We start from the raw sequence: 26,850 nt of genomic DNA on the forward strand, positions 1-26,850 counted from the left end.
GCTGTGAATAGTTAATTATTCAGCACAGAGTTCTGAAGTTCAAAACTCTTAAGCACTTTCAGCAACAGATCAGTCATGTGAAGCCTTGTTACAGTTGTTTTTTGCAATGCTGCTCTGGACCTTGTTTGCTCTTCATTGTGAGTGACTTTAAACTTTGTTTTTTCAAGAAAGGCATGTGTTTCTAGTTGTATGCTAGGTTCTTTTTGTTTTAATTCTGTAGAACAATTGTAGGGGTTTATTTATTTCCTTAGGTTTAAAATAAACAAACTTTGGTACAGCTCCATCTAAATTATAAGCATATTTTTGGAGCCTTTGTGTATTATGTTGAAATGTATTTTAACTTCCTGGTAATGTGGCTCCATTCAAGAACGTTTATAAGAAATTCAAAATCTGTCATGAGGTAATGTGTCTTGACTATGTCTTGGTCTTGTTTCTAATGGTTAAATTCTTAATTAATTGTATCTTTTCCTTCTGAATATATTGGTTAATTGTGGAGAGTTATTTAAATAAAGGGAGATATTGGACTAGATGTTTTAGGACATGAGAGTCCTGCATTCAGAATTTGCTGTAACATACCTATGTTAAGAGATATAGAGAATTTTATGCTGTTTTAGAACTTTTTTTAGTAAAATAAGTGCAGCTTATTTAGTGATCAGTCCTTGTATTTAAATGTAAACTGTCTGGTCATTGACATGGGAAAGGGTATAGAGAAAATTAAAATAAATCATCATAGGTGAGGGGATTATGTGAAAGCATATTGTGAGTGAAATGTCAGGAAATATTAAAACACAGTAGAATTGGTTATACTGTTATTACTGTATAGAAGTTAAATACTGTAGAACTGGTAGGATTTCTTTGAATAATTTTAATAACCAAAATAAACATTTGGAGAGGAATACTGTCACTATTTGCTCCAGTACCTATTCTGTATTAAGCACACTGGTAGTACAATTGGCTTCATACTGCATAGTGCAATATTTCTGTTTATACTAATCCAGTAAATCTCTTTGGAGAATGTACAAATAGGGTCTTTGCATAACCCAAGGGAGGAAAAAGCAGCCAAATAATTTATTCTTTCATGGTACATTAAAGAATTCTTTTTGGCTTGATGTTTATTGGGTGCTTTTTTTTTTTGTGAGGGATACCTTAGCCTGTTTTGTCTTCTGTCACCGCTGATAGTATATTTAAGATATCTTATCCCTTCATTGCACTTTAGAAAATAATGAAATGTTGTTTGTTACTGTTTTGAGACTTGTTAGTTTGTCAGTTTGAAATCATATGTATAAATGCATACTTGATTTTTAACTTTTATCTGTTTTTCAGAAGAAAATCTAAGGCACCACCTCCTCCATCTGAAACAAAATCCATTGCTGTTTCTCCATTTGATAACACAGAGCCAACCAACCTCATCATGGAACAGAAAGAGAATGTAATCGATAAAGATATTGAATTATCAGTGGTCCTGCCGGGAGATGTGATCAAGTACACTACAGTGAATGGGAGGTATGTTACACAGAATGATATTTGTGTTTAACATTAGTTTTTGCTCAAGTTTACTCCAAGATTCATCCAGGTTATAAACATTTGGTAAAATGCATGATTGTTCATCCTATTTGGGTATGTGTTCAGCACTTGCTCTGCTACCTGTAGACTACTAGCAGTCATCAAAAAACATGTAATCACTCCAGAAAAAATCTGTAATGCTTCAAAAAGAATTTATAGCTACAGCTTTGGATTTCTTTTTACAATTATGTTTTCCTTAAGGTGGTTTTAGTTTAAAATGCATATTTCAGACTGTTAATTGGTAGGATAGATTGTGCATGTAACTCTTAGGTCACCTTTTGTTCAGAAAGACCTGCACATTTACTGGTGAGCTGAAATCATAAATCCTGGGACCTAAAATGTTGCTCTGCTAAGAAGAGTCCTGTGCAAGGCTGTGTATGTATCACAGCAATTTAGATGGCAGTTTGTTGCTATCCTAAGCTGAAATAAGACAACCTATTTGTATATTGTCCTTGTGTTAGTGTATAGCCCATGTCTGTCCTACAGAAACCAAGCAGGCTGACTTATTTCTTCATTCAAACCAGGTACTGTAAATGTGTGCTTATACCTACTTCTTAATGAGGGATGAAATCTGGCTTGAGTCTGTTTGCACACTGTCATTTGCTGGAGTTCATGAGGTTGTTGCTTAGACATCAAATATCAGCTTGTTCACCCAGAGCTGTAGTGGGTCTTTTTACACCTCCCCCTGACTCTGTGATTTTAAGGATAACTTAAATGTGAGATTTTATTTCTCAGAAGAAATTTTCTGAAATAATGTGAGTACTTGATGCTTTATACTGTTTTTTTCAGCACATTTATAGCAAGGAATATTGCAGTCTGTAAATATGATGCCTTCCTCTGTTTTTAAACCTTCTTAGACATGAGGCTCCATGTGTACACTGTCAGGAGCTTGTTCTTTTTGCTGCTTTTGTCCAGTGATGAGTGATGTGTACCATGGGTCCTCTCTCATGCTTTGCTCAGAACAAAGTGCTAGAAAGGAATGTTGCATCTATTTTCACCTGGTCAGATTGCCTTGTGTATAATTACTCAGTATTCAAGACAGGCCTTACAGGCTTATCAGGAATTGCACTCATTTCCCAATCAGTTTTATTGTCCCACAGTTACAGGATTTTTCAATCAAGGTACTCTATGTGATTGATTTCATAAGTTGCTATCTTGCAAATAAGAACCAGTATTAGCACTGCTAGGCTCATCTCAGAATGAGGGAGATGTGCAGGACCTGCAGTCCACCGTGAAGTATATTTCAAACTATCTCTTGTTCTAGCTTTGCTCTGGCTTTGGAGTTATTTATCATGATCAAATAGGCATAACCCCTCTAGAAATGATATAAACAGAATAATTGTTACTTTGCTTCTTTTGTCATTCATAATTGGAGGTGAGCAGCTCTGAAGGTCTTGAGGAGAGAACACCTTTTAAATCTCATAGTAGAAAGAGCAAAATGGTGAGTTTTAACAGCTGTGTGCTCAAATTCTGTGGTCCACCAGAAGAAACTTTTCTTTATCAGATTAGGTGGGTTGGTTTGTTCCCTGCTTTGGCATAGTGGGTAGCAAGAGCTGCGTAGCCCAAAGCAAGGTGTTAGTGAAATAAAAATCCTGATTATGTAGAAGTTGGAATATGTAAATACATTTATGCTTTGAGATTTCCAGAAAACCTAGAGTAATTTGATGAATTTAAGTTGGAAATAAATATTTTACTGAGTTAGATAAAGGAGGACAAGCAGACTATGTACTCTGAGGTAGCTGATGGCCTCTTCTTGGTGCTTTGCTAAACATTAATTATGGAAGCTGTTAAATGTACTGTGATATATGCATTCTTCCACCTTTAATCCTTGAAGGCTTTAGGGAAAAAGAGTTTTACAAGTTTTGGAGGACATGGTTACAAGAAAAGCTTGTTGGCTTTTTTTTTTTATTGCTGAAGGAATATCTTTCTAAAGCTGCTGATGAAGATATCTTGCCTCCAGTGGAGTGGGGGGGACTTGAAAGTCCATCATCCTCCAGTCAAGCAGGTTGTTTCTGGAAGTACCTTTGGAGAGCAATTTTGCACTGAATCACTGTTCTCCTGTACTAATTTGCATGTATCTGTTGTTAGCAGCTGTTTCTCACTTATCATTCTCACTTACCGATCACTTACTGTGACTCTGGTTAACCTGAGGGTGTGCCCCTGTGGTGCGTTTCTGTAGGATGGCTTTCTGGGGTCCTTGCTTGTCAGTTCTTGCTCTGGTGGTCTTTGATATTCTTACTCCTCTCCAGTAACTGAACTGCAGCTTTTAAAGCCAGTCAGTGTACAAAAATTAACCAGAAAAAAGGTAACCGGTAACTTATTGGATACACTGGCAAGCAGAAAGGTCACTACAGAAGCAGTGTCTGCAGCCTCCTCTGGCTCCCTCCTCCCTGGCCATGCCCTGCTCTGCCCCCAGCAAGATGGGGGAATGATGAGATTTGCCTTTGCAGCCCTTTTCTTCTTACTGTGAGATGCATGTACTTGTTTTATTAGGGATTAGAAGTACAAGAAATAAAGTATTCCCTCCTTCTGTCTTGTAACTGAAGCAGGTTGTGCTATATACAGGAGATGCATTGAAATAAACTTTCTGGTTTAGCAATGTGAAAAGGGAGAAGCAGTTATTATTCTTCATTTTGCATGGTATTTCTCAGGCTGTTATATATCACCTAGATGAAAGCATGGGAGTATATTGCTTTCTCCTATACTTCTTCAGACCATCTGATAACTGCTTTTTCACACATTGGAGTATGGGTTTTTTATTTTATTGTTCCTCCTGCCTTTGTCTCCTGAGGCAAGTGCTCTCCTGCCACTTAAGCAGGTAGAAGTTTTCCTCTAGAAAGGAAATATCTGTCAGCTTTCAAACAGTTATCTTCTGGAAGTGCAACATATGCACCAGAAAGTCCAGCCCTGCTGATAGAAATTAGAAGACAGTTTGCTTATGGGACATTTGTCCTTTAAGATGAAGGGAAGTGGGAATGATATTCTGGGGTAAATCAAAGGCGAAAAAATCAGTGTTCACAATAACTTCTAACACTGAATCATTCTTAATTATTTTTACAGAACTGTATCATATGAAAAGTCTGCTTTAACTTACTGCTTAATAAATATATTCATGATCTTTGTTATCTAGAATTCTACTTCATCTGATGGTTCTTTGTAGAAGCTATTTCCACATTTGGCTGTGCTACCAGAATACTTGCCTCTGTTATGAGATTACATCTAGAATTTAAGATTTCTGATAAAGCCATACCAGCCTAACCCTTTATTAATTTTCTCAGAGACATTCAGCATTTTTTCGACATACCATTTGATTGCTTCAGACTTTTATTTTCATAATATCCTTGTGAGACAGAGCAGGTGATGGATTTCCTTGTTCATAGTTGCAACTGAAAGATGCAGAGGGTGTCGCAATGAAATTGTCCTTACCCAAATAAAAAAAAAAAATATTGAGGAATGATCTGATAGTGCTATAACCTAATTCAGTTCCATAACATGCAAAGTTAGGACATTCTCCTTACTTTTGGTCTATTTAAATATCTATAACATTTCTGTTTATAGTACAACTTTATTAAATGTATTTCAGTAGCAGCTGGAAATACTCAGCCCATCTTAATACCCTGTTCTGCATGTTCTTCATTAAGCACTGAGGGAACAAGGACATACAGGTACTGACTACATCTGACAAATTCTGTTGGCCATTCTCCTTTGTGGGAAGGACATCTTACATCACACCGATCTTCTCAATAAATGGCATTTACCTACTATATTGTTATTTGGCTTAGTTATTGCTGTTGGTATTAAGCACCTAGATAATTCTGGAATCCCTAATGCACAACCTGCTTAAAATGTGACTTTCTCAAACTTCATTTCTCCTGCATCTTCCAAGTGGCTAATGCACAGAGTTTCTGAAAATAAAGTCCCTGGTTTGATATAAAATTGATATAAAAATGCCACGCTTTGCAAAAGAACTGTTCTTAATGAATAACAAACTATTTATCAACACTGTTAGAAGTTCCCACTAAATGTCAAATGAGGTAACTAATCCACATGTTCCAGTTGACCTCAAGAAGAGCTTCACACAACAAGACGTTCCCACTCTGTTCAAGTACTTGGCATACTTTTGTGCAAACTGGTTTTCATTTTCTTTTTAGTGGCTTTTCTGGGGGTTGGCGTTTTTTTTTAATTGTGTTTTTTAAAGTTGAAGATATTTAAAGTTGGTGTCTAGCAGTAATTATTTCGTCTTGGAAGGGAAAGGATGACTTGAATTAAATGTTTGTTTAAGCAGCACATCTTGTTATAGCCTGCTTAATTGTCATCTGTTGTGACAGTTCCATTTGTCTTTTACAGGAAGCCCATGATGGACTTGCTGATCTTTCTCTGTGCACAGTATCATTTAAATCCATCAAGTTATACCATAGAGTTGGTATCAGCAGAAAATACCCAGATTAAATTCAAACCCAACACACCAGTGGGAATGCTTGAAGTAGACAAGGTGATTGTAAAGGCAAAACAAATGGATAAGAGGAAACGTGCTCCAGTTATACCAGAGGTGAGAACTAAAATTAAGCATATTGAGAAATTAGAATTACTGCTGTATTCAAGAATTGAGCTGGTAGCTCATCCTTTTGTTTCAGTGTTTCCCATTTTTCATCCTCTCACCTTGAAGCTCTGTGAAATGCTTTAGTCTATTTTTGATAAGCTTCTCTTAGGTAGAATACATCTCAATTTGTTGCAGCAAATTTCTTTGCTGCTGAAAGAAGGAAATTATGCAATATTATTTGAAATCCCATGCTTCATTGGCCTCTTGAAAAATTCTGCAGATGAAGTGTGGCTAAGGACGTCCTTGAACAAACTGAAAATCAACATCTTATACCATCTGTCATGCTGTGATATATGTACCCTTCTGATTGTATGTTCATTTCCTTCAATACATGTTATTCTCTCTTGGCTTTTTTTAATATACCCTGAAGAGGGCAGGAGATTTAAGAAGTACTTAACCAATTTCTGTGTGTTGCCTGAAATATTTTCCTTCCACCTTTGTTGTTGTGTAGAAGGATACTGACTTTTGATTTATCTAAAGCACTTACAGAGGGCCAGGAGGGCTCTTCTGCTGCCCTTCTGCTTTCCTCCTACACCCGTGTTCACGGGCACTCGCCTGTGGTGCATCGCCTGATTCTGCAGCTGCCCAGTGTAACCCTCCAGGCACACACCCTGCTGCTAAGGGAGAAAACTGCTAAATGTGTCCTGTTCTTGCATGGAAGGGAATAGAAAAATAGCTTTTAGTTTCTTATGTAAGGTTTCTGAACCCGCAGCACTGGTCAAGTTGGCTGTCAGTGGAATTCTGGTGATTATTGTGAGGCTGTTGTAAAAGTGCCATTTCTTTCAGATTTGCTGGCATTTATTGGATTTTTCTTCTCTTTAGCAAACAGTAAGGGTAGTGATAAACTACAAGAAGACACAGAAAACAGTAGTAAGAGTTAGTCCACATTCACCACTTCAAGAACTCATATCAATTATCTGCAGCAAATGTGAGTTTGATCCTTCACATACTCTACTACTGAGGAGTTACCAGTCTCAAGAACCCCTTGATATGACAAAATCTCTTAATGACCTTGGACTAAGAGAACTGTATGCCATGGATGTCAGTCAAGGTAAGATAACTTTGGTAAATTGCTGTTATATAAAAGATAATTACTTAATAATTGTATACATGTTGTTGAGTTTTTTACTTATGAAAATATTTTCTAGAAATTTAGTATATATTTCAGTGGTTTTCCACTAAATTGAAACTGACTCATGTGTATCTGGACTTCTGTTTTCAGAAGTTCTGTATAAAAGTTTTATTTTCTAACCAAGTGTTCACTACCAGCAGAGTTAGCTGAGTACAAATCCTCACTTAAATGTAAAGTCTTCTTTTCCTTTCCTCACACCTTACCCAAAAACTCCCAACAACATCCTACTTCCCTTAGCTCCTACATGACATCATGATGACCTGAAAAGAACAAATGTTAGAGAAAATTCATTTTCTTTTAAATAATTAAAAATCTTGAAAGCATTAGAGTATTCAGATGGTCTTTATGTCTATTTCTAAGTGCTGCTTGCTAATTTTATAGATTGTGAAGGAATAATAACTGTCTTTTCAATTCTGGTCCAGCAGGGACACAATGTACTAATTTTCCAATATTTTGTACGGATATTCCTAGGCCAGAATTTAACTTCATCTGAACAGGTGACAGGTTTACTATACTGTAATTAAAAATTTTGTGCAGTGTGGTTTGTTCCATTTCAGACATTTCTCACAGGAAATTTTACCTCAATGTGGAAAGCAATAATATTGATTGACTCACTTCTGGTATTGACCACTGTTTTATTTGCTTGATTTTATTTCTGCTTAAAACTTGTGGGGCTTGTTGGGGTTTTGTTTGTCTTTGCCCCTCTTTCTACCTAAATATGGTAACCTTACTGTTTGGTGGTTACAGTTTCAGGACTTTTCTCAGTTTACTTGCTAAAGGTCAGAATGACAAATTTGGACAGTATTTCATTTTTCCATAGAGAAAACAAAAATTAAATATCTTTCTCTTCCACACTGGAAACCAACATATTTTTATTTGCCAAAATGTGTTACTTTGACTGTGTGTGCTCCCAAGTGCATGATTTGTTTTTTGTCTGGTTATTTACTGCTTTCATCTACAGACTGGAAAAGCTGCTTTTTGCATGATATGATGTGTGTTTTACTTGAAGCAGGAGCCAAAAATCCTTAGGTGGGCATACGAGGGCATAGATGCTTTCCACACAGCAGTGCCCTGATAGGAAATTTAGATGTTCTTCAGTTCTCTTAATATGAAGTAGTTCAGCATTTCAATTTTGCAGGCAGGTTCAAAGCTCTGAATTTTCCATTATCTTCATGGAAGTAAATGGTGAGATGTATATTTTACTTAATAGAATTTAAGTTGAAATTTTATTAATATTATATTTTAATTTTATATTCCTCTTTGTTTTCCAAGTTTGGACTGCCTAACCATCCAAATCAGAGCAAACTTTTCTATATACTGATTTTTCTCTTTGCTTCAGAAATATAAGTGAAGCCTCCCTGCTTATGTACACAGTTGCAGTCTGTGTTGCATGTCTTCAGGCTCAAGTTCTAGAATGATTTAAGTACTAGCCAGTAAAGATGAACATCCTTTTACTTCTGCAAAGTACCCAGTTAATTTTTCACCAATGTTGAAGGTCCAGCTTGGCTTTCTGTGTTTGCATCTTGTTACTACAGCCTTGATTCAGATTCACATTTTCTGTCTTTCTTTTTGTCTTTCTGTAGCCACATCACCAGTTGATTTAAATTTACCATCTTTTCAAGGTATGATTTATTGAAATAGGCAGTGAAACTTAGCACTTATGGGATATTAGCACCTGCTCCTATTACATCTGCTTAACTGTGACATGAGTAATATCTCTGTCCTATCTTAAATGCATATTGCAAATGATAGTGCAGAATTGGATATACACAGCTATATAGAAAGTATTTTTGTATAGTTTTTACCCTAGATCAATTTATTCAATTTAGGGTCATGTTTATGTTGATACTTTTACCAGACAGACTTGCTGATTTCTGTTGCTCATTACATGTGCATTCAATGAGATTTCTTTCAGAAAGTTCATTCTAGTAAAATTAAAAAAAGTCATTCATGAGATTTACAAATCCTTTGTATGAATAAATCAATTTAAGGAGGATAAATTTTGCAAGATAACGAGAATAGATTTCACTGTTGTTACTTTAACTGCCACGCAATTATAGTAACTGCAACTCAAACACTGAATGAGTGTTTGGGTGATCTTTCTCCATAGTTACACCATGTGTAGGCTGGGGCCTGGTTTGTCCCACATCACACTTTGCCACTTTGCCATAAATTTAAGCCAGTAGGAATGGAGAGCTGAAAAGTCTGATGTGCTTTTCCCCTTTTACTACCTTTGTGTATGAACCATAGCATATGACAAGTGGGGTGGGCTGGATTATGTGCCAGTATTAAGAGCAGCTGAAACTCATCTGCCCTGAGTTCTGAGGAGAGGAAGAATATGGATGCTAGGCAAACTGTTCATTTTGCCACATCTAGAAAAATTATTAATATAGGTGATTTATGATGTGTTTGGTGTATCATTGCAGGATGTTTATGACATGATGAAATAGTAAGAACGTAGCAGAAATAATCTCTGCATGAAATAATGTCTAAAACTATTGTTTTCTATTTTAGGGTCCTACCAATCTGAAAACATAGATGTTCTGAAGGAGAAAGAAAACAAAGGATTTTTCAGCTTTTTTCAACGAAACAAGAAGAAAAGAGAACAAGTAGGGTGTAACTTTGCATAAGGAAAACTTCTAGAAACACATTCAGATTGAGCAATCAATACTGTTGATTATTTTCCAGAAAATATATGCAACTTGGGTTTCTTTTTATTTCTCACACCTCAAGGCTGCCAGTGCCCCAGCAACTCCATTGATGAGCAAGCCAAGGCCAGCATTCATCACGAGGTCTAACACTGTCAGCAAGCAGTACGACTCCAGCACTCTGCCGGCGGAAATGCCCAAGAAGCGGAGAGCTCCCCTGCCCCCCATGCCCAGCTCTCAGAGCGCTCCCCAGGAACTCGCACGAGCCCAGGGCACACCTGCACCTGAAATTGTGAAATCCAACAGCTTTGATAGGAATGAACAGGTCAGTTACATTTGCTTCACTTCTCTTTAAAAGTACAGACATAATAACCCTGATAACCCTGTTGTTAATATATGATGAGGCTTGAAATAAATGGAAAATAAAAATGAAATTATTGCTTTAAAAAATTTTAGCTAGAAAATAACTATAGAAATTGAATTATGCATTCCTTTTAAACTTTATAACCAAAAATAGCTGCCGTATTTTGAAAAGGCAACACCGACTTCTTGTATAAATTGGTCTTGTAAGCACCTTTTTGTTCTTTTGGATGAATACTTTCTATATTTAAATATGAGAAGGTGGTCTCACTTTATTATAACTAGTAATTTGGGTTAATTATTCCTGTTAATTTTTAATATTTTAGTTACATGAGATAATGAATAATTTGTTCTTTACACTATATTGTTGAAAAAAGTGGACATGGAGAGCAGTCTAAATATTGTTCCCAGCAAGTTAAAGATTTTTATTTTAAAAATTGGGCAGTATTTTGTTTAAGCAACGAGACCTGGGCTACATATTTGAGTAACCTATATATATATATACACCATGACATGCAGAAATTGTGCCTATAGAATTTGTGAGAATTGATGCATTAACTGCCATCCTGGTATTGCACATATTGTCAATTGTGAATTCCAATAAAAGATCAAGGTTAAAATTTTTGTTATCTATATTTTTAAATTTAATTTCCTGCTTTGCTTTGAATACATTATCTAAAGGTGGTCTTTGGATATGAGGTTATTGACATGCTAGAAAAACTAAATGCAGAACTAAATGAAATCCAAGTCTGAGAGATTAATTTTGGGTTAGACTTGGTGACAAGAAATTTCAGACTGTGACTACCTTTATACAATGATTTAGTCTTTCACTGATGCACAGAACCACAAGAGAGCACTGTTTAACAGAAGTTCTGCTTTTGTGTATTGTGTCCTGCTGAAAAGCTTTATCATTTTAAGAAGATAAAGGTTTCTTTCTGAATTTTAGTAAAAGGAACCTTTGGGGAGAATAAGAAAATAATGATTTTTTTTTTTTTTTTTACTCCACCATGTTTCTCTTTTAATTGAGTTCAATTTGTTAAAAAATAACTTGTTAATGTTAACATGCTTTAAATGATTAATATCCTATTATGTCTAAAAGTAATGTATGACTGCTTGGCTGTCACTCAACTGCTTAGATTTATTATTTTGTGCTGACATTTCTTAGTGATCTAAAGTGATCTGACTGATGTTGAATAGCTTACAAAGAGAGGACATCCAGATCAAGTTATATTTTTGTGCATATTTTCTATTCTGTACTACTTTGTGCAACTCACTTGAAACTTGGAGGCCTTTGGCATGCTTTTTTTAAGGTGACTTCTTGCTCATTTGGATTTGATTGCACAGTGATTTATCAGAAAATGTAGCACTTGGGACTTAAATGTGGACAAATATTTGCTCCTTCCTTTGAATTTTATTAAATCAAGTAAAATATTTTGTTTTGTGGTATCTACCTCCCTATCATCTAATGAATGAATTTGGCTTATTGCTCAACTTGATCAGGGAACTCCTGATAAGGAACCCGTGGGAGGCTTCCTTGGAGAATAAACTTGCTGCTTGGAAGAGTACTGAGGCGTTTTCAGAGACAGCCTTCCTGCAGTACAAGAGTAGTCCATTCTCCTAAGTGGGAATAGGAATAGACATAAAAACAAACACTTAAATGTTTTTACACAGTCTTATTTAAATTTGCTACTGAAAAACTCAAGTTCAAAAATAAAAGGGGGCAGAACAATTCCCAGAAAGAAATACATAGATACTTCTTGGACATGCAGAGGTTCTCTTAGGAATGCAAAAGCAAGCCTGGTGCTAGAGTGGCAGAAGATGTCATGAGCAAGAAATTAGTAAGTTAGTGGCAAGCAGAAATCCGAGGATAAAGGATGAAGTTGTCTACCTTTTATTTTAGCAAGGTGTTCATCACAGTCTACCTCAAATTTTTTTTCTTGAAAAAGTGAGATACAAAGCAGATAGATGAAACACAAGATAGGACAAAAAGTGGCTGCAGTTCAAACAGTAGGGGTAATGGCTTCAAGTCAGACTGGTTGTAATGTGGAGTTCCAAGAAGTTGGTAGTATAGTCAATAGTGTTAAATGTCTTTATAAACAACCTACATCATGGAACTGAATCCACCTTCAACAAACTTGAAGTTGGCACCAAAATGGGCAGAGAGGCAGGTGCTCCAGCCACCACACAGGGAGGCAGTGACAGGATGAACTGTCTGCCTCGGTTTGAGAGAAATGTGTCAAAGTAGTAACATCAGACAACAGTGAAATGAGCCAACTTTAAGGGAACAGAGTTCTCACTGTTGTCTTTCTTCAAATTCTCAACATATTGTAGTCCAGTTTCTCACAGTATGAAAGAGGGTTTTAATGTTTACCTCCTACAGCTTCTCCAGTAATTTTCCGTAATAGAAACTGCTTTCTCTTTGTGTGAGCAGTTAATATTCTGATATGAGGTTTGGAACTTTTTCTGTTTCCATTTCAAGGTGATTAGAATTAGTTTTTAGGGACATGGTACTATTTTTAGGGGAGAAAATAGTACAGTGGATGACAGGGTACCTTTTACAAGTTATTACATAGCATGATTTGCTTATTTTTCCTGCATGAGATTTGGAAGATGCCTAGTAAGCTTAAATGGTTAATGTTTGTCCAGCAAATTTCTATTTCAATCAAGTGGGAAATGAGCATGTTAGTCTTTAATATTGAAATCTCTCATTTATTTGTCAGTTCTAGTTCTGGGCAAGATGACTTGTGTCAGAAGTATGTTTAGAACTAGCAAGTTTAAATACACTTGCAAGTAAAGAGGACTCTCAAGGGTTTTTGCAAAAAAGTGTTGTTGTATAATTTAGTGTGTGTATCTTCACAGTTTTCATAATACTGGTTGCAATTTTCTAGTAATAACACTTCTTTAAAAGAAAAGTATTTGCTTATGCCCAAAATGCCACAGCTGATTTTCTTCCTACTGCTTTATTTATAAAAGCTAGACTGATACACTGGCATTTTATCCCATTAATGTTTCTCTCCTTACCCTGTTTACACTTGTTAGCAGCATGTGTAAAGTATGCTTGGGTAGGAACAAGTGCAAAATTTTAATTAAAACTTTTATAGTTTAAAATAATGGATAGAACTTCTCAACTCTAGAAATGCAAATTGCTGTTACTTACACAACCCTAGCTCCTAAAGAAATCTAAATCTCCAGGCTACCTCTTAAAAAAGAAAAGGAAGAAGATGGGTGAAGGGTGGGAAGCAGCTAAACCATAAAGTACTTCTGAAAAGTTTTTTTAAGCCATTGTCACAGGACGGCTTAGTTAGGATTTCTGTGAGGGGTGAGTTCCATGCTGAAGAAATTATGCCAGAGGCTTGCCTGCACTTTATGGTCAGCTCTTTAAAGAAGAAGTTGGACAATGATGCATTGAGCACTATGGACAGCAGGGAAGTTTTGGGTAGAGCCAGGGTAGAGAGTGCTCAGGACTATCTGAAGTTTGCATGAAGATAATCTGATATTATTCTGAAATGTTTCAGAATTGGTGATGAATGTTGAATGCATCCACTTTTCAGTATATCAGATGCATAACTTTACTCCTTTATTGTATTTGCCTCTTTACCAGCAAGATAAATCCTAGGAGAAAATAGTCATATTGGTTGTTTGGACAGAATATCACTAGCTGAGTTTCTTCAAATATATTCTGTATGTCTTTTCTTTCCAATGTGTCAGAGGTATATTACTTCCTTTGTAGTACTTAGGATAAGTTTAAGTGTTTTGGGGAGCTTAAGCCATGTAATAGAAATTGAGTGCATGAGTTACTGTAGGAGCAAATACATATTTTTTGCTGTTACTCCTTGGACATATGCCTGCATATACAAAGGGAAGAAAGAAATATTGGAAATATGAGTAGCAATGTGCTTTGCTATCCCTATATGATACACTCACCTATATTTCTCTGTTAAACATAGATGTGTATGGAGCAAAAGAGGTAGGATGTGTTGATATGAAAATTTCTCTCTAGTGATCCTTGGTATGAGGTAGGCTTTCCAGCACACTGAAATGCCCCACTACCACTGTATTCATTCCCAAATGCTTTTTGGTTTTTTGCTTCCATTGCAGCTTCAAAATTACTGTGCCTTGATTACCTTGATTTGCGTTTTTTGAAATGAAAAGCAGGGCAAGGCACTATGTCTGCCACTGCTTGTGGAGGCTGGAACTTGGGAAGCACTGGCATCCACTAGTGTTTGCTTGGGGTGGAATTTGGTGTCTAATTTGAGATTAAAAAGTTTTCATATCCACCCTTGCTTGTTGCAGGATGAAGAGGGTGCGTGGTGTTAAAAGTAGAACTCCTGCATGTGTTATAGAAGTTACAACAGAGTTCACTGGTGTTTCTGCATAAACACAGTTAATTACTTTAGTGATCCTAACAAGAATTTTAATTTAAATGTAACTGATAAAGCACTGGTTATCATAGGCAGTTGGTATGACACATGAACACCCAGATGTATATTCCAAAGCTTTGTCAGATATGTCTTAATAACATAATTTTAATTTTTTTCCATCTGTTTAAAGTACTATTTTCACATTACTGCCTTTGTTAGGATTTGAAAGCTCTTAATATTCATATGTTGAATAATTCCTGAGAAAATCTGTTCAACACTTGAACCTTAACTGGAACATTTAGTACTTACTTGAAATCTCTCTTTGCAAATTGTTTGTTTCTTTGGATGCAAAGGGCAGTAGAAAGGCTTATAAAAATCTTCTAGTAGCATTTGTGCTCTTATGCTGAGAACATTTCCCGTCCCCACACACACACACTCTTGTTGTGTGCAGAGGGAACTCTGGTGACATCTGCTCAGCGAGTGAGCTTGCGCAGAGCCCGGAGCCACCCGAGTCGCTGAGGGAGCCGCATGCAGCACAGCAGGTGCAGACCTTGGAACAGGGAAATGTGACTTTGTGCAGAGCTGAGGGGCTGCAGCCTCAGCACAGCTGCCAGAGAGCAGACAAACACAACTGCCCAACTGTAAGGAGGAAATGCTTCAGCAAGAAAAAAACCTCATTTGGGGAAATAATATTGTATTTGATATCCCCTCCTGAATAAATTCAAAGGCTGAATACTATCAATTATTTTTACTTTTTAAGAACTATTTTGGAACTGTGAATAAGAAATGATAAAAGTGTAAAGTGTTTTTTGTTGTGTGACATTTTAATCTAGAAATTTACTTGTTTAAAAACTACTCAAGCATGCAAGTATTTTTAATTAGGAGTGCTGTGTTCCTATCATTTGGTGCTCTTAAAAGAACATTTCACCTTGTGCTTTATGTTTTCTCCCTTAAACCCTGACTCTTGCTTTGCTGTAAAAGGTTTGAGTGCTTGCTCTGGCGTTAGAGTGGTGGATAGAATTATTTGTACATTTTTGGGACAGTGGTGTTCCTTATAGTGCAGTATCTGTGGCTCTGTTGTACCTGATATCAGGGTGGGACAAAGCAGATGACTGACGGTGCCCAGGGTGGCTCAGAAGATAGTTTTTCATTCAAAGCCCTGCTCATGCATTCAGGTATTGTACTGCAGTCTCATGGGACCTGCCAAACACTCCCTGACAGACGACAGCTTGTGACAGTATCTGTTTTGTTGTAGTTATTTTCTTTGTAGATTTGATTGTATATACAACCAAATGCTGCAGCTTTTAATATCCCACTCGCTGTGGAATCTTTGTATATTTGTTCAGTGGTAGCTTTCTAAATCATAAGCATCTTTTCCCATGGAAATTGACACGGTCAACAATTCTATTGTCTGATGTTTTTGAAAGGATTGTCAGTGAAACAAGAGTATGTGGGTGTCTTTATGCCTTCTCTGTTCCTTGATACTGTGCTTTGTGAAGCAGGCCGGTTAATTGAAGCACAGAGAAGTTCTCTGGAGATGACCCCCCCACTCAACTGTGTGGATCCTAGACAGAAATGAATGTCACTTCAGGATTTTATTTTATTGAGTGGACAAGTGATAGGAATCAGAATTACTACAGAAACAGGCAGCTGTGTCCAGTTCCAAAATTGCATTCCTTTATTGCTGGGATCCTGAACACTGTCTATCTAATAGATGTGGATATTATAATTTTCTTCAGCATAAGGCAAACTGTAGTTAGGAATGGCAGGCAAATTTACAACCACTGTCTTTCTGAGACAGAGAATGTGTTTCTAAAAACAGCTTAAAATGTAATTGGACTGCTATATCATAAAAATATGAGGTCTTCAGCAGGTATCCTTTGTCCATTTTTAAATTGTTTTGATTATTTGTGAATTAAGATTTTTTACTTTTGCTACAATAATGAGGGCATTACTATGCTGTAACATCAGATGGTACTATAACTTTTTTTTGCAACTTACTAAATTTAACTTTCTTAAATATTCTAAGACAGTTGTACTTGATAAGTTTTGAAATCAGGCATTTTCAAAATTTTTATGAAAGTTCAAGTATTTCAAGGAGGGAAAGAAATTAATACTAATTATGTATACAGGCTAATTAGGACTGCTGTTGGAAGAATGGAGACGGAAACACTGTGTTATGTCATTGTGGTAGGATGTAGTTGAAACTTCTTTCCACAATGATTTTAGCTACTTTTAGAAAAGATTTATTTTGTGTTTGTAGAATAGCCTTTGGGCATAAAAAAATTCAAAATCTCTTTTAGACTCTATGTAACAACTGATTTTCTTCTATTGCTCTATGTTGCACATCTGTGAATATATTCAATTACTCGAGAAAATATTTTTTTTTTAAAAACAACTCCTTGGAGGAATTAAGATGAAAAACACAATACATTTGGTAATATGTTCTCTCTTTCCGAAATGAATATTAGAAATACTTTTGGAGAATAATTACTGGAGCTGTTTCACTGTTTTCCACTGATTGCTAATAATCTTCCTGCCCCGTGTCCCTCGGCAGGCCCCTGTGGGGTTGGTGCGGAAAGGTTCCCTGCCGCTCAGCGACTCCGCTGCCGTGAACTCCTCGCTGCGCAGGACGAAGCGCAAGGCACCCTCGCCACCCTCCAGAGCACCAGAAGATCAAAGGGAAAGCAGTAATGAGCCTGGTAATCTTTTTATGCTGTTTAATTGGAAGGCAACAGAAAGTACAGCTGGCTAAACATTAAGGTAATGCCACCTTATGAGATCAGAACCTCAAGTGAGCAACCACAAAAGTGCAGATGCAAGGATGCGTTTATTGATGTTACCTCACCAGCCGGGGCAGCCTGGAAGCAGTGCCTAGGCAGAGGTGTCCAGGTGGGAACCCAAGTGGGAACATCAGCACCACAGAGCTCAGCCCATGCCAGATAGCTGCCAAACCTGCTCCCTTCCTCTGTGTCAGGGATTCACACAGGTGTATTTGCCACAGTGCTTTGATCTTACCCACAGCAGGGCAGGAATCTCCAGCATGCCTCATAAGATGCCTTGTAAGTCTAATCACAGGCCTTATGTTATCTGAACACAGGTGTTCCACTTGTCAAACACACAAGATTAAAAAGCAATTAATATCATATATGTGGGGTTTTGCACCCCTACTGCAAGTCACTTGAGTGTGTTTACAATGCTCCTCATCAATCTTCTCTTATTTTCCCACAAGTGTGAGAAAGAGAGGTATTTAGAGCATGCAGATCAGAAAAAAAACCCAGACAATACCAAATTAATTATATTTAGGTTAAGTATAGAATTGTGTTTATGTTACTCAGATGGACTGCTTGGGGTGGGGAGAAAAGATTAGCTACTCTGGATCAGAGAGAATATAACAGCAAATGAACTGACTAGAAGAATCTCAGAGAAAGTCCACTTGATGTTTTATAATTCTTCCATTTGATCAGAAATTCAGTTTTCTGGTTCAAAAATACCTAAGGGTTGAGATTAAAATATCTGGAAAATGTGTCAACAAGAACCAATTGTTTCAGGGGAGTTTATTGAAGAAGTCACTAGTATGTATGACCACAATCTAACATTGTATTAGAACTTTTTCTGGTGCTGAAAGTGAGAGGTGGTAAAGGTTGTTGCTTCACTTTTTGCAGTAATAGAGTCAACAGAATCAGCCTTCACTAAAGTGGAAGGAAGAGCCACTGAAATGCAGCCTGAAAAAGGTTGGTTGTTTCTACAAAAGTACTGATAAAGTTTATTTCCTAGCAAGTTATGTTAATTCATAGCAATAAATTACTATACTATGGATGTGTCATAAGTATAGAACTAATTTTAGTGCTTCAGATCAATTAAGTTTTCCTTTGAAATAAAAATGTGGCTTTCTAAAATAAGAATATTTTACCTTTGTTGTCTACAGAAACAAATACAATATATTTTGTGTTGCTATCTGTGCTTTAGATTTAATAAACTAAACATTATCTCTGATTTCTCTCCTTCCTTACAAGTTACAGAGAAGAACTATGCAGAATTTCTGTGATTTTTTTTGTACCTCATAACAAGCTTTTCAAAAGCTCAAGCCCAGTGTTGTTTTTAGAACCCTGCCTTGTGCTGCCCTTGACCTGCATAACATAGGGGCAGGAGCAAATCTGTGCCTGGCTTTTGGTTGACATCTGAACAGCCCTTGAAAACATAAGTTGTAAATCCAAACTGAATGCATAAATAGCTGTTTATACATTAAATTATTTGTTGGGTATTATGGGAAAAATGTGATTTATGAAAGTATATCTGTTTAAAATACAATTATTTAGCTGTTGAACATAATGCTTTTTTAAATTTATGCAGTTTGTACTGTGAAATACTGTTGTTTGTAAGCACCAGACTGTGGGGTTCAGTTACAGTATACAACATCTAGGAGTCTTCTAAAATTTGCAAAAGCTTTTAGAATAATCAGTGCCAGTGCAGTCTAAAAAATAACTCTTCAATGAATTTTTTAAGAATCAAGTATATAAATGCTAAGCCTGTGGAGTGCTACTGTCATTATATAAGGCTAAGCACTCAGTTACTATGCTAGTTAACAGGTATTTTTAAGTAGTTTTCCAGCTGTTTTATTCTGTATGCCAGTCAAATTGTTTGGAGTGGTAAAACAATGTACCACAAGAGCTGAAAGTCACCTGCTAGGATGATAGGCCTCTGGCAAAGGGGGAAAAATAAAAAACAGTAATCAGTAAACTTGGGCTTGGTTTGCGTTTAGGGCAATTTATGTAAACTATTGAAAAAGACATAAAGTAGAAACAATATGTAACGTACTAAATGGGAGTGTGAACCTATACTGTGGAGTCTGGGGTTGAAGATCTCACAAAGTTGTAACCTTTCCTTGTCTTAGCTGTTGCAGCAGATGAAAGAGAATAATCAAATCTGAGTGTGTGGTTTGTTTATTAGCACTGAATTTTGTGTGTTGAAAACTGTCTGTCCAAATGCAATGGGTCTAAGATGAGCAAGTTCATCATACTGTGATTTTAAATCAAGTTTTTTTGTTTTCTTCTACTTGTTTCCATCTTAAGATTGTTAATCTGTGCTAGAATTTTTGCCTTTCCCATCACTGTAATTAACAAGTGCTGTGTAGATAAACAACCCTGAACTTCAAAGAAATGGCTTGTTTATTTTTTAGATTTAGAAACTTCTGCTTGAGGCATTTGAGTTCTGTAATTAAGTATTTTAATTTAAGCTGTAATGGAAAGAAATAGAAAAAGGCAATCATCTTTACTGGGCTTAGGGCAGTCTATGTTGAGCCCTTGGATTTACCTTTGCAGTTAGTGACAATCTTCAGTCTCTAGTTTTCCTCGTGTCTTCATGCAGTGTCCTTTGCTGAAGACTTAATGTAGTGCAGTTTTTTTTTAATGTACATATAAGTCACATAGCACAGCTTCATTGCCTCTTTTTTTTTCTCATGGGATAGTGCTGCTCTCTGGTGGCATCTCTGAAACTGTCATGAGGCCTGTGTATAAAGGCTCCTTATAGTAAAGGCCCTCATGCTGGAGAAACAAACTTAACCTGCACCAAAGTCAGATGCAATACACTTGTCCTATTCCTAGTCTGAAAATTATCTGTGTTTGGGTATTTTTTTAAATGGATAAAATAGTTCAGTATCACCTAAATTGCAAAGTTGGACATAATTTTAACTTCACCAAAACCCAGGAGTTCCTTCCATTTGGATTAATATTGCTTTGTTTGTCAGGCATCTGGGAAGCATTGTGAGTTTTTGTTTGGCTGTGACTGTCATTCCAGAGTGGTTCTGTTATGCAGTGTTACTTCAGCAAATAAGCAAAAAAACTTAAGCTGCAAATACAGTGTTACCTTTTGCCCTAAAATGAACTACTGCGAATGTTTTGGTTTCTCTTAGCTATGCACTACTTAGACCCATATACATTATATAGTATGGAATAGGCAACATTTCCCTTGTAAAATGACAATTTTCCCATGGTGTAAAAACTGTGTACCTTGACAAAAGTAGTTTGAAGACACACGTCTACTAGAATAAGCATTGACAGAGAAGTAATTAGGCATTATAAACAACAATTCTCTTTATCAATTATAATTTTTGTTCACCTTCCCAAAGTTTAATTAATTATTAGTCTTTACTTTTCTAGGGAAGACAGTAAAACAGTGTTCAAAGTGAATTTTGAAATCAGAGATTTTTAGAAAACTTTCCATCAAACAAATCCCTTGATATAATCCTATTGGTTACAGTATTTCTTAAGCACCTTGTTAGGGGCTGTGGAGTCAAGAGCAGATTTGCATGGTGTAGTCAGGCTTTCAGGCTCTGGTGCTTATGAGCAGGAGAGCTCACAGAGTAGCACCAGCCTGTTCTCTGCTGGGCATGGGGTATTCTTACTGCTCAAAGGAGACTTGCAGTTGGTATCTCAGTCATCAGGGGGGTGTGTGGGTGTTTATATGTATATAGATGTGTGTACTCATCTATAGATCTACCTTCACAGTGACACACTCTAGCTATATTGATTTAGGGCTACTTAAAGCCCAGTGACTAATGTTCCCAGAGAATAAACTATATGCAGGTAGAAATGTGATTTATGTTACCTATGGAACTACGGATAAGTTGTATAAGCAATAAGACAACAGTATATAGCCAATATTGCTGTAAGTTCTTCCATGTTGCATGCAAAAGCTATAGACTGAGGGTTTGGAGACAAATCCGAATTTGAAGTGCTCCCCTAGGGAGTTATCTGCATGACGTAAGTGAAGGATGGCTTTTAAACGTTGTTTGTGTTCAAATGTATTCAGTTTTATTCTCCTGCAGCAGTGATGGCCCAGGTCTGGAACCAGACCCAGTAACAGATGAAAATCCACTAGCAAGCAGGGCTGATCTTATGCTGAGAGATGAGGTAGAGCATTTCTTAAGAAGTGTGAGGGCTGTTTTTGTTTAGTATTATCCATTTGTAGGTCAGGTTAGTTGACCCCAATGCTTGGGGGTGTTTCTAGCACAGCAAAGAACAGACTTTCACATAGCAGGAATGTCAGGAATGTCTCCTACCAACCCAAGCTAAGTTTCCATCCCAGGAGTATAGATACAACTCAGCCTTTGTTACAGTCGTCTCCAGAGGAAAAGCAGCAGAGAATGCCAGCAGTGCCTGGGCACAAAGCCATAGCAGCTCCAGAATGCTTCCACTTCTCTTGTCAGAAGTCCTGGCTCTTCTTTGTTGTCTAATTCAGGTTTCCATAGAGCATTTAGACTGAAAATCTCAGTCTTTGTTCCTGTTGTTGGTGATGGCTCAGGCCCATGGCATAATAGGTCTCACCAGTGAAGGAGGCAATGTTCTAGAGAGCCAGTTAGGGCTGTGGGATAATCTTAGCCAGTTCAATGTTTGCTCACATTCTGTTATGCTTTGTTTTTTCATTTTGACAGATATATATTTAACTCGTCACACATGAAATGATACTGCCATCACCAAAATGATTCCCCTAAGCATGAGGCTGCTGGGAATGAATGTTCCCTAGGTGGAAAAGGGGTTGATGGACAATGAAAGGAAGAGAAGGCCCTTATGACTAGTAAACCTGTAGGAGTCCCTGTAATACCAATGCGACATATTTGTATGTACCTGTGCCAAATCCACAGGAAAGGAGCTCACCTGAACCACTTTGCAGTCTTGCCTTTCTTTCCTTGGGGCTTTAAATTGCCTCTGCATTCAGCACTATGGCATGTGTTGATCACATTGCTTAATTTGTAACTACAAAACACTATTACAAGATTGCAATATAAAACTAAGAATTAAACAGTAAAATATTTGGCTTTTGTAGTTTCTCTGTAACTCTGAATGAGTATCTTTGGTATTACTGAACTCTTGACTAATGACCTTATTGTAAACTCCAAAGTTTCTGTTTTGTACGGAGCCTTCGTCCAATACATACATTATCTTATTACTTTTCTATAACACTGTACTTCTCTAGAGGTACTGGAAGCATTTTAGGATACCAGCCACTAAGAAAGGTCAATCTAACATTTTTGTCAGTCTAAGTTTTTTTTTTGGTACTCTGGGATCTGCAACTTTCCAGTATTCCTTTTTGTTTTCTTTGTTGACTTTGGTTTACACTTGGAAATTTACTGATGCTGCTTAGACTGAAGTCTAATTGTCCAAGTGCAAGGCTTGTCCCTAACAGGTGTGAATGCACCCAAAGCTGATGGGAGTACCCTGGTCAGGTGTATTTATTAATTCAAGTACACTGATTTATCTGTGTCCTAATCCAGCAACTCAACCTTTTAGTTGAACTGTTGTCTGGCTCCAAATGGCAGCATTTTAATGGATTAGCACTTTTCTATGAACTTTATTTTTGTACTGTAACATGAAGCACTGCACAAGACACTTTAATACACTTAGGATGGTTATGGGAAATTTTTCATACTGGTGGTGAAACTTGTTCAAACCATGGACAAAATTGGTATTTCGGTTACCCTTTATTTAGTTCTTGAACATTCCTACTCTGATATAGAGGAACTGTGTGTTTTAAAACTCACTGGAGAGCTAATGGAAGTACAAGAAGTCTGAGTAAAAGCAACTGTCCACCTCCATGAAATTTGGGGTTATGAGATAAATGAAAATATATGTAACAATCCTAATTCAATACTTGGGTTAAATATGGAAAATGTTTTGCAGTAGATACAGAACTAGATGGACAGTAGCACGGTGATCAGCATATTCTTGTGTCAAGAGAGAGAATTGAAAAGAAACAGCGAATTCTGTGAAGATTGAATGGATCTCTTAAATTTTTTTTTTTTTTAAATTTACCTGAATTATGAAAAAAAAAATCTGCTTTTCTTCTTCAAATTATTTAGGCTGCCTTGAACAGTCCCTTTTAATCTACAACCTGCATTGAGAGCTGTGGGTTGGTTTGGGCTTTGTTGGTTTGGAGGTATTTTTACTTTCTTTTCCTTTCTTTTGTGTCTGTAGATGTAAGGAGCTCAGAATGCAACCTGGAAGAGATTGATGAAAGGGAGGAGATAGGTGTGCAACAGGGAGAGGACAGTGGAAGCACCAACACCTCTCCTGGGACAGGAGAGGTTACTGCAGCCTTCAGCTCTGCTGAGGTATCACTGGGAAATGACAAAAATGATCCTGCTTCATCAGCTCCTGCTCCTGGCAGTGTTCCCACAGACAACGCGCAAAGCTTCGAGGAAGAAAAACAAGAAAATATGAGCACAGATGGCAAGTAAGTACGTTTTGTGACAAAGGAAGGAGCATTGGGGGGACAATGGGGGAGGCAAATAAAATACAGAGTGCTGTTTCATTGTGAAGCACAGAATAGAGAATTGTGAGAGAGGAATGAGCTTTAATATGCTTTGCTTTCATTGTAGCGCTCTTCTGTGCACAGTAATTCATGCAGCTTTTCAACAAAAATGACAATGAAGTGTTCTGCAGTTCTGTTTAATCTTCCTTTTCCTTACTACTCAAACAGCTGGAGCCCAGAAAAGCTGAACCCAGCTCTAAAATGTCCAGTGTATTTACTAGAGCAGAATGCTGCAAAAAAAATTTGGATTGATTAGTTAAATAAAAATGTACCAATTCATTCTTGCAGATGGGGGAAAACAGATACATCAGCCATTTCTGTTCTTTTGGGCATGATTCTTATTGCTTGCATATTTGTTTTGGCTTTAATTTTTATTTTTTCTTTTCCTTATATGTGGTCTTGACCTGTCTCAATCCATTTGCTCTCAGGAAAACAAGTTAATTCAGCTTTTTTAAAGAATAAACACATTAGTTTCCTTAACCGCTCTTTTTCCCTTCTGGTGATGCTGTACCTTTGCCCTTCAGCATGTTTGTTAAACTACCTGACTCAGCAGGTTTCCAACATGAGTTAGTGCCTGCTTGAAATAAATGTTGATTGTCCAGAGAAGTCCCATTGTGTTAATGTAATTCACTATTTCTCTGTTCCCTGGGGCAACTAAGCTGGCTACTGTTCCCAAATTAAATTGAAAGGACTATTTCGATTATTGTACTGAAGCCAAAATGTGTGACTGCCCTAGTAGCCAAGAACTTTCAAGGTAGTAAAGAAGGTTTGACTTGTTTTTGAAGGGACATTTTTGTCAGTCCAAGGCCAAATGTGGCTTTGCAAAAATCTTTGATACTCTGTCCTGGTGAATATTGTCCCAGTTGCTTGGGTGTTTCTCCTCTTTATGGATCTAATAAATTGTCTTCAATTTGCAATTTGTCAGGCCTGTGTTATTGGGCCAGTTTGCCTAATTGTCCAAGGGATTTTTCTTTCCCGTCCAACCTATGAATTGGTAGTGACCTTTCATGTCTTTCATGTCTGGTGATGATCAGGTAGAAGGTACTGCACTCTGGCTTTAGAGTTGGCAGTTGCTTCCTGAAATATCTTGGGGATTCCAAAATGAGGAGTGGGGCTTCTCTGACAAGTTTTCTGGAAAACTTTAGATAATTTTGATCTTATGTATAAGATCTAGTTACCTTGAGAAGTGTTTCTTTTTAATACAGCCTAGGATACATGCAAAATATTCCAGTCAAAATCACTAATTTCTATAATGATACTCCATGGTGTTTTGTGGCTTTTGGATTTGGTGGGTTTTGATTTGATTTTTTTTTTAATTCCTATTAAAAATCTAGTTCAGCCTGTTGTTAATAGATTTAGCTCAGTCACCCTTCTCTGTTAAAAGGAATGGAGCTAAGCAAGAGAACAGGGTGAGGGACTGAGCTTTAACTTTCTTCTAGCAATAATTTTGAGAGCATATGCTGTTCAGCAGTTTATGGGACACTTAAAGTGTGTTTGGGACTACACAGACAACACAAGCATGGATGGTTATTGAGAAATTTATCATCTTAAATGATTCAAAGCAGATGTGTCAGCTCAAAGCACTGGTTCTGACAACTAATGCATTTGATGTGGCAAATAATTTGAAATCTTTATAATGCCAGTATTTCTAACTACATATTATAAAAATACCTTGAATAAAGTTTGAAGTTTTAATAATGTTTTATCAATAAATTTTAAAGTATTTTTGCCTTTTTCATTTACCTTTTGAAGCCAAGGGCTTAATATGTCCCCCCCACACCCAAAAAGATGAGGTTTTTATTCAGAACATTTGCAGTTCTCTTGTCCCAAGAGAAATAAGGACAATAGATATTGCATGTTTTCCAAGATGTTTAGAATGCAAGTAACATGTTGGCTGTGTGTTTCTTTGCTGTTCTCAAGGTATTTCTTGAAAGGGACTACTTTGAGAAGTCTGTACTGCTCAGTTCATGTGTTCATACTCAGTCAGTGTCTCATGCAGCATGCCGGGGACAAAGTCAGGGACACATTTTAGATTGAGGGTGTCAGGAAACTTTATATGAGTGAAGAACCATTGTGGCTTCACTGGAATGGAGTTGCTGTTGGAAAGTGGGTTGTTCAAGCTGCACATGTAAACAAAAGGAGGGGGAGAAGACAAGGGAAGACTGATCATCTGCTTACACAGAAGCAAGTAGAGCTGCATGTCATTTTGGTAAAATATCATGGCAGCATTTACTCTTTTTTTTTTTTTTTAAATTGATTCTGTTGAGTATTCCAGTGTTTGGCAGAGCGGTTCTGTTTTGTCCATCTGTGTTTGGAGAATATTGCCAGTTCTCTTGCATCATTCCTTCTGTTTACTGAAATGAATGATACCAGCATATTTAACGTACTGTTGTGCTTTGCAGAGGACTACAGACTAAGATAAGCAGTGAGGATGCTGGATTTCAAACAGATAGGAAGCTTGAAATTTTAGACCAAAATAAAAATGTCGGTGAGTAGTTCCTACTTGTTGTTAATACTTGAAGCTTGAACTTTCCTATTCCTTTGAAGAAACGGCTATATAGTCAACTCTTGGATTGTTATAATCAGATTATTTTCTTTCCACTTGCTCTAGCTCTAGTGTGTTTTCTTTGAGATGAGGTGACAAGAATTGGCTGCAGTTTTGGGGTTTTTTTGGGGGTTGTTTTTAATATATTTTTGTTTTAGCAGTAGTCAAAGCTGCCTTGTGCTGTTATAGGATGGTGTGGGTGGGACAGTGCTGAGGAGGGGGAAGGCTGGACACAAAGGCAATCCTGCCACATAGGGTGACATGGCTGCCACATCCCACTGGGGAAGAAGAAGCCATCAATTGTTCCTTGCTTATGAAATTAGGGTGAGTTT

At 37.0% G+C, this 26,850-nt stretch overlaps 1 protein-coding gene across 1 annotated transcript in view; it reads left to right on the top strand.

Moving 5' to 3' along the window:
- Positions 1–26,850, top strand: part of COBLL1 (cordon-bleu WH2 repeat protein like 1) — a 75,132-nt gene that overhangs the window by 39,655 nt on the left and 8,627 nt on the right. Inside the window, exons 3-12 of the mRNA XM_066554042.1 lie at positions 1,324–1,503; positions 5,911–6,112; positions 6,986–7,214; positions 8,879–8,917; positions 9,810–9,904; positions 10,029–10,268; positions 17,222–17,366; positions 18,330–18,398; positions 23,637–23,895; positions 26,376–26,461. Of these exons, the coding sequence (XP_066410139.1) occupies positions 1,324–1,503; positions 5,911–6,112; positions 6,986–7,214; positions 8,879–8,917; positions 9,810–9,904; positions 10,029–10,268; positions 17,222–17,366; positions 18,330–18,398; positions 23,637–23,895; positions 26,376–26,461 (1,544 nt within the window). The remainder of the gene's footprint in view (positions 1–1,323; positions 1,504–5,910; positions 6,113–6,985; positions 7,215–8,878; positions 8,918–9,809; positions 9,905–10,028; positions 10,269–17,221; positions 17,367–18,329; positions 18,399–23,636; positions 23,896–26,375; positions 26,462–26,850) is intronic.

This window comes from Molothrus aeneus, chromosome 7, assembly GCF_037042795.1.
Source record: "Molothrus aeneus isolate 106 chromosome 7, BPBGC_Maene_1.0, whole genome shotgun sequence".
Classification (NCBI taxonomy): domain Eukaryota; kingdom Metazoa; phylum Chordata; class Aves; order Passeriformes; family Icteridae; genus Molothrus; species Molothrus aeneus.